Genomic DNA, 14,385 nt, shown 5'->3' on the forward strand with positions numbered 1-14,385 from the left:
GAAAGATTGGATATCAGACTGGAGGGAGAGAGTATGGAGGAGGTGAATGTATTCAGATATTTGGGAGTGGACGTGTCAGCGGATGGGTCTATGAAAGATGAGGTGAATCATAGAATTGATGAGGGGAAAAGGGTGAGTGGTGCACTTAGGAGTCTGTGGAGACAAAGAACTTTGTCCTTGGAGGCAAAGAGGGGAATGTATGAGAGTATAGTTTTACCAACGCTCTTGTATGGGTGTGAAGCATGGGTGATGAATGTTGCAGCGAGGAGAAGGCTGGAGGCAGTGGAGATGTCATGTCTGAGGGCAATGTGTGGTGTGAATATAATGCAGAGAATTCGTAGTTTGGAAGTTAGGAGGAAGTGCGGGATTACCAAAACTGTTGTCCAGAGGGTTGAGGAAGGGTTGTTGAGGTGGTTCGGCCATGTAGAGAGAATGGAGAGAAACAGAATGACTTCAAGAGTGTATCAGTCTGTAGTGGAAGGAAGGCCGGGTAGGGGTCGGCCTAGGAAAGGTTGGAGGGAGGGGGTAAAGGAGGTTTTGTGTGCGAGGGGCTTGGAATTCCAGCAGGCATGCGTGAGCGTGTTTGATAGGAGTGAATGGAGACAATGGTTTTTAATACTTGATGTGCTGTTGGAGTGTGAGCAAAGTAACATTTATGAAGGGGTTCAGGGAAACCGACAGGCCGGACTTGAGTCCTGGAGATGGGAAGTACAGTGCCTGCACTCTGAAGGAGGGGTGTTAATGTTGCAGTTTAAAAACTGTAGTGTAAAGCACCCTTCTGGCAAGACAGTGATGGAGTGAATGATGGTGAAAGTTTTTCTTTTTCGGGGCACCCTTCCTTGGTGGGAATCGGCCAGTGTGATAATAAAAATAATAAAAAATAGTCCATCATTTCTTGTACTGGTTTTCCTGTCAGTTCCCTCTCCCACTGAATGTCTTGAAAGAAGTTCCTCAAGCCTGAGTTGTTCCCCCATTTGTAGTTTGATTTTTCCCAACCTATTCCTGCTACTCTCTCCACTTGAAACTCAACTATGTAGACGAAGCACAGAACCACATGATCACTAGCTCCCAGGGGCCTTTCATACATGATATCCTCGATGTCAGAGCTACTCAAGGTGAATACAAAGTCCAGTCTTGCTGGTTCATCCTCTCCTCTCTCTCTCTCTCTGGTAGTGTCTCTAACATGTCGATGCATGTGTGTGTATGTGTGTGTGTGTGTTTGTGTGTGTGTGTGTGTGTGCCTGTGTGTGTGTGTGTGTGTGAGTGCGTGTGCGTGTGTGTGTGTGTGTGTGTGTGTGTGTGTGTGTGTGTGTGTGTGTGTGTGTGTGTGTGTGTGTGTGTGTGTGCTTATGTGTGTGTGTGTGTGCTTATGTGTGTGTGTGTGTGTGTGTGTGTGTGTGTGTGTGTGTGTGCAATGCTGTCAGGTATAGATACCTAGGTACTTCATGCCATCATAAACGGCAGGGCTGCCAGGTATAGATACTTGGGTACTCCCTACCATCATAAACGGCAGGGCTACCAGGTATAGATACCTGGGTACTCCCTACCATCATAAACGGCAAGGCTGGTAGGTACAGATGCCTGGGTTCTCCCTTCCATCATAAACGGCAGGGCTGATAGGTATAGATACCTGGGTACTCCCTACCATCATAAACGACATGGCTGCCAGGTATAGATACCTGGGTACTCCCTACCATCGTAAAGGACAGGGCTGGTAGGTATAGATACCTGGGTACTCCCTACCATCGTAAACGGCAGAGCTGGCAGGTATAGATACCTGGGTACTCCCTACCATCATAAACGGCAGAGCTGGCAGGTATAGATACCTGGGTACTCCCTACCATCGTAAACGGCAGAGCTGGCAGGTATAGAAACTTGGGTACTCCCTACCATCGTAAACTACAGTTAGATTATCGAAATATATACATTAATATCGTCGCTTATATTCACAGCTGTTGCGCCAGTATTATTCGGAGTGAATTGGCGTCAGTTTATTAAGAACTGATAATACTGTTAAGAACTTTTTGTTAAGTATTTATGCAAACTACTTAAACATTTGATATCAAAATTTTAAACACATAGCAACATGATCACTCCATTGTTATAGTGAAAAATGCCAAAAAAAATTGAGGGTAGATTCCTTCAACTATCCCGTCTAAAGTAAAATGTGGTAAACTGATTTCTTCCACTACCGATGACTGTAGTATAAACAGTACCTGAGTGTCTTCATTACTTAGACGTTTGTCCAGCCAATGACTTTATCAGTTCAGTACAGAAGTTATCTGAAATATTAACGTCTGTATTGAACTGATAAACAACTGACTGGCGTTAACTATTCGTAACAAAGGTACCTCAGTGTTGCAGCTGTGTCTTAATTCATCTTGTTACTATTATAAGCCATTACTTCACCCATTGTTGCATAACTTCTTTACACAGTAAAACGGATTAATGTAAGGTACAACGCAAGAAAAGTGGCGAAAAGACTGGGAAGATGATAGTTTATTGCAAATTTGTCCTGCCTAAGACATTTTAGGGGTAACGTTGCATAATAAACAGTCTAGAGGTTTTCTTAAACATTCTTGCTTGAGATTTTGCACAACTGGTTTAACTCAGTAAGGGTCAAGGTTATATAACCCATCACTCAGGTTGTACAATGCATGACCGTCATGTTTATTAAGTCACTTATGTTTCTTCACAAAACGGAACTGTTCAGGAAAATGACTGACCACAATCCATCTCGAGTGGTAATTACAAACATTAAATGATATGTTTAAAGATCAAATTTGACTCTTGTGCCAACCTAATCGAGCATTCATTTTAAACATAAACATAATCTTAGTGTCAGTGATTCTACAGTTAACTTGCAAAATCAGACGAAAATCACAATTTTCCCTTTCTTTTAATTTAGTTTTCCATTTATATGTAAAATTGCTGATTGTCTCGCAGAAATCTGTTTGAGTCATGCAACTCCATATTTGATTTTCAATTATATATTACATTAAATTCTTTGATATTATTATTCTGGTAAATGAATTTGACGCCATCGGGTGGAATTCCAAACTCTTGACATCACTAAGAGTGAACACAATCCTGATCAGTGATATTAAATACCTTACCCATCATCCAGTTGAGTGACGTCACCGATACATCACTGGAGGTTTTATAATTTAGCAATGTACACAGTCACTGCACATTGTATATAAGTTCTCACTTGTCACTTATCACAGTCTGTGATGTTCGTGTTGTGAATTGTACTTTGAGGGTGTGTCGACCGTGTCGACCGTGTTGACTGTGTTGACTGTGTTGACTGTGTTGTGTCGACCGTGTCGATCGTGTTGACTGTGTCGACTGTGTAGCGTGCTTCACATCACCTACTGTGATTATCGTGCTTAGTTCAGCTCTTTTCTATACAGCTAGTGACTCCTAGCTTCCATTCCCTTATGGGTTTGGCACTTCCCAATTAATGTAATAAAAACGATCCCCACAACCCGTGCTCTGGTCAGACGCGGGATTATTTTATATTTCCATAGTTCATGTTGCTACACCTCACCTCTGGCTCTAGTATCTGACTCTCCATCCTCGTTCCTCCGGCATTAGACTTAGGGACTGAACAACTTTGATCGGTGGCCCGTGGCCTGGTGGTAAAAGCTCTCACTTCACACTGTGAGTGTCAGGGTTCGATTCCTGGCGAGGGTTGAAACATTGGGCAATGGGCACTTTCTTTAACCGGTTGTCCATGTTCACCCACCAGTAAAATGGGTACCTGGGCGTTATTCGATTGGTGTCGGTCACATCACGGGGCAAAAGTGACCTAATTTGCCCGAAATGCTCTGCATAAGAAACGGCTTTCTATATACAGTGAATATTGGGAACTCGAACTTAATTCGTTCCAGAAAGCTGTTCGAGTACCGAGCAAATTTTTCTCAACCAATTTTCTTTTTTTGTTGACTGTTATCACTTATTTTCTTAGGCCCCATGGTGACTTATTTTATTTTTACAAATAATATAAAAAAAGACATCAAAATAATGCGAAGAAACACGAAATAGTTTACAGCGAAGTTCTGGCAGGTCGTGTTTGTTTGGTCGAATGGCGAGCAAACGGTCGACTACCGAGCGATTTTTTGACAGAACAAAGCGTTCGAATACCGAATTGTTCTAGTAGGGAGCTGTTCAAGTACCGAGGTTCCAATGTAGTAGTATGTCATTAATGTCAGCTAGGCCTATATACCTTGTACATGTACTTGTAGAAATAAAGATATTATTATTATTATTATTAATGATGGTCAAAGGACTAATAAAAGTCTACAATATCAAGACTAAATGAACAAACACCTTCAGTTAAGACTAAGGAAAAGTTATGGGACTGAACATCTTAAAATTTGCTCTACATTGCTTTCACTCTCTTCAGTATAAAAGTGACCTCAGTATTCGACAGAAGTCTGCTGTGCAGGCGAAACGTTTCATTTGTTAAGATTCCAGAGGGATTAACATGAATCCTGACCCAGGACTCATTAGTCTCTACTGACCCAAGACTGATCCTTCCATATTGTTCTCATTGCAGAACAATGTCTGTTATTTACACCATATTCTCTCTCTACATGGCCAAGGCTGTTCTGTACACCATCCAAGGTGGTTTCGTCAGATCGACGGCTTATTTTTCTCCAGACCCATGATTGCTCTCTTTTAAGACCTAAGCATGTTCCTCATACCCTCCAGAGACCTACAAGGTAATAACCACATAACATCAAGTCTCATGTTCAGTCTGATCTAGCACCTTCTTCTCTCCTCAGACCGAAGATGCGTTCTTCCATCAACTGCTGCCTGATTGGTCTCACCACCTTCGACATGATCGTCACCACCACCTCGATACTGATGTTCGGTCTCACCGAAATCGGCGAGTACACCAAGACCATGGCTTGGTACACAGAAGGCGTCTTCCAACGAGTCACTCCATTTGTCTTTCCCCTCGCTCTCATGGCCCAGACTGGCTCAGTCTACATGACAGTCACAGTGACGGTAGAGCGGTACATCGCGGTTTGCCGGCCGCTGCGAGCACGCTCCCTGTGCACCTACGGACGTGCAAAAATCTACGTTTTAAGCGTGGCTTTCTTCTCCATCATTTATAATATTCCCAGGTTTTGGGAAGTTTCTTATCAGGTATGACACTTCTTGTAACCTGAGTTCAGACACCCATAAGGATTTACTGTATTTTTGTGAAAATTAAAATAATATAAATATACCAAACAAATAATAATAATATTAATAATAATAATAATAATAATAATAATAATAATAATAAAAATAATAATAATAATAATAATAACAATAATAATAATAATAATAATAATAATAATAATAATAATAACAATAATAATAATAATAATAATAATAATAATAATAATAATAATAATAATAATAATAATAATAATAATAACAATAATAATAATAATAATAATAATAATAATAATAATAATAATAATAATAATAATAATAACAATAATAATAATAATAATAATAATAATAATAATAATAATAATAATAATAATAATAATAATAATAATAATAACAATAATAATAATAATATTATTAATAATAATAATAACAATAATAATAATAATAATAATAATAATAATAATAATAATAATAATAATAATAATAATAATAATAATAACAATAATAATAATAATATTATTAATAATAATAATAACAATAATAATAATAATAATAATAATAATAATAATAATAATAATAATAATAATAATAATAATAATAATAATAATAATAATAATAATAATAGATCTACCTTTCATCAACAGGAGTGCTACGTGATGGACGAATTATTTGTTATTGTGGTAGCGTCAGAGTTAAGGCAAAATAAATACTACGTTCAGCTGTACATCATGTGGATGTACCTGATTGTGATGTATCTGGTGCCCTTCCTCAGTCTGATGGTCTTCAACTTCTTCATCTACAGAGAGGTGCGTGTGTATGTGTGTGTGTTATCTCTTATATGTATTACCCTATATATAGTTGCTGGGGTGTAGACATAGCTCCTGGCTCCAGCTCTATCTTAGCCACTTAAAACTATGTATAGAGCCTGACCCCACCACTAGAGTGACACAGAAGAAACACTTTCTGACCACCCTGACACTGAAGAAACACTTCCTGACCACCCTGACATAGAAGAAACACTTCCTGACCACCCTGACACAGAGGAAACACTTCCTGACCACCCTGACACAGAAGAAACACTTCCTGACCACCCTGACACAGAAGAAACACTTCCTGACCACCCTGACACAGAAGAAACACTTCCTGACCACCCTGACACAGAAGAAACACTTTCTGACCACCCTGACACAGAAGAAACACTTCCTGACCACCCTGACACAGAAGAAACACTTTCTGACCACCCTGACACAGAAGAAACACTTCCTGACCACCCTGACACAGAGGAAACACTTCCTGACCACCCTGACAGAGAAGAAGCACTTTCTGACCACCCTGACACAGAGGAAACACTTCCTGACCACCCTGACAAAGAAGAAACACTTTCTGACCACCTTGACAGAGAAGAAACACTTTCTGACCACCCTGACACAGAAGAAACACTTTCTGACCACCCTGACACAGAAGACACACTTTCTGACCACCCTGACACAGAAGACACACTTTCTGACCACCCTGACACAGAGGAAACACTTCCTGACCACCCTGACACAGAAGAAACACTTCCTGACCACCCTGACACAGAAGACACACTTGCTGACCACCCTGACACAGAGGAAACACTTCCTGACCACCCTGACACAGAAGACACACTTTCTGACCACCCTGACACAGAAGAAACACTTCCTGACCACCCTGACAAAGAAGAAACACTTTCTGACCACCCTGACAGAGAAGAAACACTTTCTGACCACCCTGACACAGAAGAAACACTTTCTGACCACCCTGACACAGAGGAAACACTTCCTGACCACCCTGACAAAGAAGAAACACTTTCTGACCACCCTGACAGAGAAGAAACACTTTCTGACCACCCTGACACAGAAGAAACACTTTCTGACCACCCTGACACAGAAGACACACTTTCTGACCACCCTGACACAGAAGACACACTTTCTGACCACCCTGACACAGAGGAAACACTTCCTGACCACCCTGACACAGAAGAAACACTTCCTGACCACCCTGACACAGAAGACACACTTGCTGACCACCCTGACACAGAGGAAACACTTCCTGACCACCCTGACACAGAAGAAACACTTCCTGACCACCCTGACACAGAAGAAACACTTCCTGACCACCCTGACACAGAAGAAACACTTCCTGACCACCCTGACAGAGAAGAAACACTTTCTGACCACCCTGACACAGAGGAAACACTTCCTGACCACCCTGACAAAGAAGAAACACTTTCTGACCACCCTGACACAGAAGAAACACTTTCTGACCACCCTGACACAGAAGACACACTTGCTGACCACCCTGACAAAGAAGAAACACTTTCTGACCACCCTGACACAGAGGAAACACTTCCTGACCACCCTGACAAAGAAGAAACACTTTCTGACCACCCTGACACAGAAGAAACACTTCCTGACCACCCTGACACAGAAGACACACTTGCTGACCACCCTGACACAGAGGAAACACTTCCTGACCACCCTGACACAGAAGACACACTTGCTGACCACCCTGACTCAGAGGAAACACTTCCTGACCACCCTGACACAGAAGAAACATTTCCTGACCACCCTGACACAGAAGAAACACTTCCTGACCACCCTGACACAGAAGAAACACTTCCTGACCACCCTGACACAGAAGAAACACTTCCTGACCACCCTGACACAGAAGAAACACTTCCTGACCACCCTGACACAGAAGAAACACTTCCTGACCACCCTGACACAGAAGAAACACTTCCTGACCACCCTGACACAGAAGACACACTTGCTGACCACCCTGACACAGAAGAAACACTTCCTGACCACCCTGACACAGAAGACACACTTTCTGACCACCCTGACACAGAAGAAACACTTCCTGACCACCCTGACACAGAAGAAACACTTCCTGACCACCCTGACTCAGAGGAAACACTTCCTGACCACCCTGACACAGAGGAAACACTTCCTGACCACCCTGACACAGAAGAAACACTTCCTGACCACCCTGACACAGAAGAAACACTTCCTGACCACCCTGACACAGAAGAAACACTTCCTGACCACCCTGACACAGAGGAAACACTTCCTGACCACCCTGACACAGAAGAAACACTTTCTGACCACCCTGACACAGAAGAAACACTTTCTGACCACCCTGACACAGAAGACACACTTGCTGACCACCCTGACTCAGAGGAAACACTTCCTGACCACCCTGACACAGAAAAAAACAGTTCCTGACCACCATGACACAGAAGAAACACTTCCTGACCGCCCCTGCAAGAAGGCACTGGATGACCCTGCAAGAAGTCACTGGAGGCTACTTGCAAGAGAGCACTAGAGGCCCTAATTCCACCAAAGCTACCAGTGAAAGTATTGCTTTCGACGTAAAGCGTAGAAATGTTTTACACTACCGGTTACATAAATGACAACATTAATAATAAGAGTCACAATAATGACATCAATGACATCCAATGTTAGTGAGTGTGTGCCACCCAGCCAGGTAGGGAAGCGTAGCCTCAACTCTGCTGGGAAGAAAGCTCTCTTCTTATTGATTTATGCTTGAATTGAACAGTCTACCAGAGCAGCAGGGCTAGTAAATATACCGTTCCAGCCTAAATGGCAGTTTGGCTGGTGTAGAGGGCATGACCGCCGAATAAACTGTAACATACTCCACTCAGCTCAACCCACAGAGTACCATAAGAGTTGGGAGAATTATATCCCTTAAGTAGGTAGCGTGCTATCATTGGTATAAATTAATGGAAAAACTGGCTAACAGTTTGAAGTCAGTCACTGCCACAGAGTGGGACAGTAGGACACTTGCGGTTGGTAGCAATGTGTTCCCTCACAAAACAACAAAAAAACTGTGTTGAAAAAAGTATTTCTATTAAAGTATATAGATCCCACAATAATGGAAAAAAAAGAGTTTGAAGCTTCCCATTACCCGAGTACTAACCAGTAATAAAATTGATATATTTCGTGATATCCTAACTATCAGGCTGTGGAGAGTGCGTTCCCCACCAGACATGTACTTAATCGAAATATTATATTGTTGGAGTTGGAAGTCCCAGAGCATAAGATGGGTGTTTCTATTCAACATAGAGATCAGGTATGTCAGCGGATTATGGTCACTGCATACCTACAGTAAACCATATGAGAGGATAGATATGTCATTTCATCAGAGCCTTCAACATAGGAGGGATGTGGGTGGCCTTACTGTTATGTACAAGGCCAATATTGTCAAAGTACCACACTTGGATCCACTTCGAGGACAGCGTGAAACAAGCTTTTATGCCACAAGACGGGCAGAAAGCAGCAACTTTACTCTGGCTGTACCCTTCTCCAGAACATCACTCCATCTGAGATCATATATACCCAGGATGACTCGAGTATGGAACACATTCGTACAGCATAATGATGTCAACGAGATAAAGTCAGTTGATCAAATGAAAATGCTGGCCCACAGATGGCTCCAACTTCATCCTGTTCCCTACTTGTATGTCTCATAACAATAAAAACTCTTTCAAATGAGCTGATGCAGGTAACAGCTCTTAGCTTGCCAGTAAAGTTAGGAATCCTTAACCTGTAAATAGCTTGTCAATAAAGCTAGGGATCCTTAACCTTGTCAAACCCTGTGTAAGAAAAAAAAAAGTGTTCCAGAACTAAGACCAGAGCCAGGGGCTCCTTTGTTAGGAGAAAGTGCAGTGGTAAGGCTTTAACCTAGCTGAGAAGTAGGCAACTAGATGAGGACTCCCTCCCAAGATCCCTGATATAAAGCTGTGCCAACACTCTGATCACAGGTATTCACCTGTAAGAAAAATAGGCTTGAATAATCTGGTGATAAGAATACAGGAGCTTTACACAGTAATCTTTTAGTTTCTGAAGTGCTTCTTGGTCCTGTGCACACAATATAAAGCTGATTTTTTCTTTTACTAGTAAGGGTGGTTAAAGTGGCCACAGATCAGCCAAATTACGGCAAAATTTATTATGAAACCCTATCAACCCTAGAAATGTTTGTAGATTTTTTATCCTTGGGGAATGTATTATGTTGGATGGCAGCTGTCTGGATGGATTATGTTGGATGACAGCTGTTTTAGGTGACACCTTCTTCTTCCCGACGTCATGACCTTGAAAAGTGATTGAAAATTGGCCAAAATGGCTTACTGCGGTTCACTGTTAAATTATATTACCTAAACCTAATTAGAAAACCTTAAAATAAGGAAATATTTGCATCCCAGGTGTCAGAAACTACAAATTCAATTATCCAGGTAAGCTTTAGTGATTTCTAGCCATTATATAGTAAAATAAATCAGTTTTTTAATGTGGCCGGAGAGTTACACTATATTGGTAATGGTTTCGAGGAATGACAAAGGCAGAGATTTCCTTGACCCTTGTCAGTTAAAGGGACTTGATAGTCCCCCTTGAGGGCGTTCTAATTTGGAGACAGATTTGGCATTACAAACCAAATCCACAACTTTGTACATAATGGGCAATTTCCAATAGACAATATACATCTGAACCCCACCACTGGGTTTCTTCACAAGGATGGAAGGCGAAACTCACAAACATGAACATCCTACTAACCCATGTTCCATTAAAATACAAATTATCTCCTGTTGTAGTAGTCTCTGCTTGTTTGTATTACTAATGTAGGGAGAGGGTTCAGTAGGTGTAGCTGTGCCCACAACTACATCGTGAAAGATAAGATTGCATACTTCAGAGTATCTGAAAGTTTGTCAGGATAGGACTGCAGATGGTGTTTCTGCGAGTCCCGACATACAAGGACGAGGATTCTTAAGCAAAGTTGAGTTAGGTAATCTTATTTGCACTTCCGGGACTTCTTGCAAGGTGTCAAGCTCAATCTGGACGTACAGAAGACAGTGTCATTATTGGGGTATGAGATGATTTTTTTTAATTTGACTGAAGTGGTAGTTTACCCAGTTCAGGCGTATCAAGAGGCACTGCCAAATAATTAAGGATTGAATATTTTTCAGCCCTGCATGAAGCCAGTAAACATAGCCTTTGGTTAAAGAGTGACCCAATATAGGTTCCTGGATTATCCTTTTTTATCCACTGCTAAACGGCGGAACTTAGATGCCTTTGTCAGACCTCTGTTTCATGCCGTCCTGAGCTTTCTAAAAATTAGCCTCAGCCATCTGATGCACTAGACATAATTTTGCCTTAGAATAGTAAAGAACCTTATTTAAAATGTCTTTTCCCAGACAACCATCACTGAGCACCTTCAGAAGTCCTCTTACATTTTGACCAATTGTCAGATCGAAAGGATTGCACTCTTCTGATTCCTGCACGATTTGTCTTTTAGCAAAGAGCAGTAAAGCCAAGGAATCATCCCAGTTTGTAGGAAAACACAGGAAATAAGATCACATTACGGTTTTCAATGTCTGGTGGAATCTTTCCCGAACCTCTTGAAATTGAAAATCATAGGCTGTGAAAATCAACTATTTATGCTTAAGCGGTTCAATACCTCGTGAAAGTGTTGTTTAGTAAAATCTGTAGCTTGATCGCTTTGAACAATACTTGGAAAATAAATCTAATGAGGGCTTTAAAAACTGCCTTGGTATTAATACTATTCTTAGGCGCTGCCTAAGGATGCCTGGAGGTTTACTCTAAGATTGTAAAGATATACTGGTTACCTGATTTGGCTTTATGTAGTCTCCACACAGTCTATGATCAGGCAATAAAGAGTCTCCATCAGCTGATTGGAGACTTAGTGGTGCAGAATTGATGTAATGTCCAGGTTTTCCAACCAGCTGACACTCTCGACAGGACCTGATATAGCCCCGGACTCCCTGTTTTGAATATGAACAATAAACACGTTTAGAAATACGGAATAAGGTTTTGGTAATACCTAAATTTCCACTCTTAGATGAATTATGGGCTATTCTCAATATCTGGGACCTAATCCATTTAGGAACAACTAACCTATCAGGCGTCAGCTTCACAGCTGCCGACTTAAAACATTAAAAAGGAGGGTTTCTTTACTGCTCTTCCCTGTACGTCGATCCGTCGGGTATGGAATCAGGGTCGTCTGGTAGTCCTGCTACCCAAGAATAGTTAGCCATGATTTACAAGGACTTGGCCAGCTGCCATTGTAAAACAGCTTGCCTAAACCAAGGTCGGAGTCTCCCAAGGTAAAGATAGCATTCTCACCAACATAACTGGAACAGGTTCAGGTGTCGAGCTTTTAAGAGTGACCACAGAATCAGGACAGTCTCTTGGAAAAGAGGACTTCGTTACATATTAAGAATAGTGCCTCGTTCATAGTAAATTCACCTGACACGCCAACAGTAACCTGTGAAGTATTTGTTCCTAACAAAACTTTTGTGTAGGGGGTTGGGAAGTTTTCCCTCTCGTACAAGGGAGCAGTAGGTGCCTGTATCTCTGAAGGTTACGACTTTCATTGAAAAGTCAGTCTCCTTTGCTGATATCTGACTATTACTATTACAATAGGTGGCCATGCAGGCCACTATTTTATCTTTGTAAGTAGGAACCTCTCATAATGGAAGTTTTTGAAGTTTAAGACAGTCAACGTAAACTTTTCTAGGAAGACCCTCACCTCCTGACCAACTGGTTAGAGACATTTACGGAGTAACATTAATTACACGAAGTTCCTAAAATCTGAGACGCCAACTGTCTTTTACCACTTTGTAAAAGTCTTTAACTGGAGTCGAATAAAATCTACTGAGTATTTCTGATTTCTCTGTTTTCTTTATTGTTTCCATTCTTTGTTTTCTGTATTGTTTCCATTCTTTGTTTTCTGTATTGTTTCCATTCTCTATCTTTAGCCTCTCTGCACCTCAGGAAGAATCATTGGCTCACTCTGGTTTTCCCTTTTCTTCTTTTGCTCTAGGGTATGAATTTCCTCTTTGCCTCCTGGCAATTTCCAGCCACATACTACATCTCATTTGCTGTCTTACCTTACAGTTCCCTTTTCAGTTGCTGCTCATTTAGGAATTTCTTGGTACCTGCAAACACTCATATTTTAAAACATGTTTTGTCTTGTTCTCACTGTGCTGCTTCTTTCTCCAAGTTTGTTCCCCTCAAGGAAGGTTCCTTGATGTTGGTGAGGGGCTCTTGATTTAGGGAATTGGATCTGTGCTCCAGTTCCCCGAATTAAGCCTGAATGCCTTCCACATATCCCCCCCCCCCAGGCGCTGTATAATCCTCCGGGTTTAGCGCTTCCCCCTTGATTATAATAATAATAATAATCCAAGTTTGTTTTCACTAAGTATTCGAAACTCAGGTCCATCTGGTACTAGCATTCATTTTCAGTATCTCCTATGTCAGTATCACTCAGGGTGAATACAAGGATCAGGCTTGCTGGTTCATCATCATCATCTCTCTTTCTCTCTCTCTCTCTCTCTCTCTCTCTCTCTCTCTCTCTCTCTCTCTCTCTCTCTCTCTCTCTTTATTTCTGGCTGTGTCCCGAAAATGTTGGTGTATATAATTCTCCTGTACCATCTCAGGCATCTTAGCCCTCTATGTTTCTGGGTCACTGTGTAGTTTTTGGTTCTCCCAGTCTACCTCCTTGTGGATCGAGTCTCCCATACAAAGAAAATTTAAAGTGTTCATGTGGGCTCTTCTGGCCAACTCATCTAATATATCTACCACTGCTCTGTTAATTTTGTCGTATCCTTGTCTTTATATTGTGCTGCTTATTGAAATATTGTACATCACTGCTATCACCACCTTGGAACCACAGGTTTTGAGTGGACCTACTGTGTAGCCGCCTGCCTTCCCTTAGTTGCTTCTGATTACCAGTGCTACTCGTTCCTCTGTTCCCTTTGTTTTTCCTGTCTTTTCTATAATGTCGCCATTCATTTGTTCCATTCATCATGCTTATTTGTTATTCCAACTGCTTTTGTGTGCCATACTTTCACCTTCCTTTCTGTGTGTAGTGGTTCTTGGGTTCTTAATTTTTTGGTTCTTGCACATGAGACAAGAGGGGTTGACGTGGGTAGAGATAAGTGTTAAAGAACATAAGAACATAAGAAAGGAGGAACACTGCAGCAGGCCTGTTGGCCCATACTAGGCAGGTCCTTTACAATTCATCCCACTAACAAAACATTTGCCCAACCCAATTTTCAATGCCACCCAAGAAACAAGCTCCGATGTGCAAGTCCCACTCAAATCCAACCCCTCCCACTCATGGTAATAAATGGTATAAAATACCGACACAATGGAA

General features: G+C 41.4%; 1 protein-coding gene across 1 annotated transcript in view; it reads left to right on the forward strand.

Moving 5' to 3' along the window:
• Window positions 1-14,385, forward strand: part of LOC128695001 (FMRFamide receptor-like) — a 63,618-nt gene that overhangs the window by 1,313 nt on the left and 47,920 nt on the right. Inside the window, exons 2-3 of the mRNA XM_070091475.1 lie at window positions 4,791-5,157; window positions 5,817-5,978. Of these exons, the coding sequence (XP_069947576.1) occupies window positions 4,791-5,157; window positions 5,817-5,978 (529 nt within the window). The remainder of the gene's footprint in view (window positions 1-4,790; window positions 5,158-5,816; window positions 5,979-14,385) is intronic.

This window comes from Cherax quadricarinatus, chromosome 35 (genome assembly GCF_038502225.1).
Source record: "Cherax quadricarinatus isolate ZL_2023a chromosome 35, ASM3850222v1, whole genome shotgun sequence".
NCBI lineage: Eukaryota > Metazoa > Arthropoda > Malacostraca > Decapoda > Parastacidae > Cherax > Cherax quadricarinatus.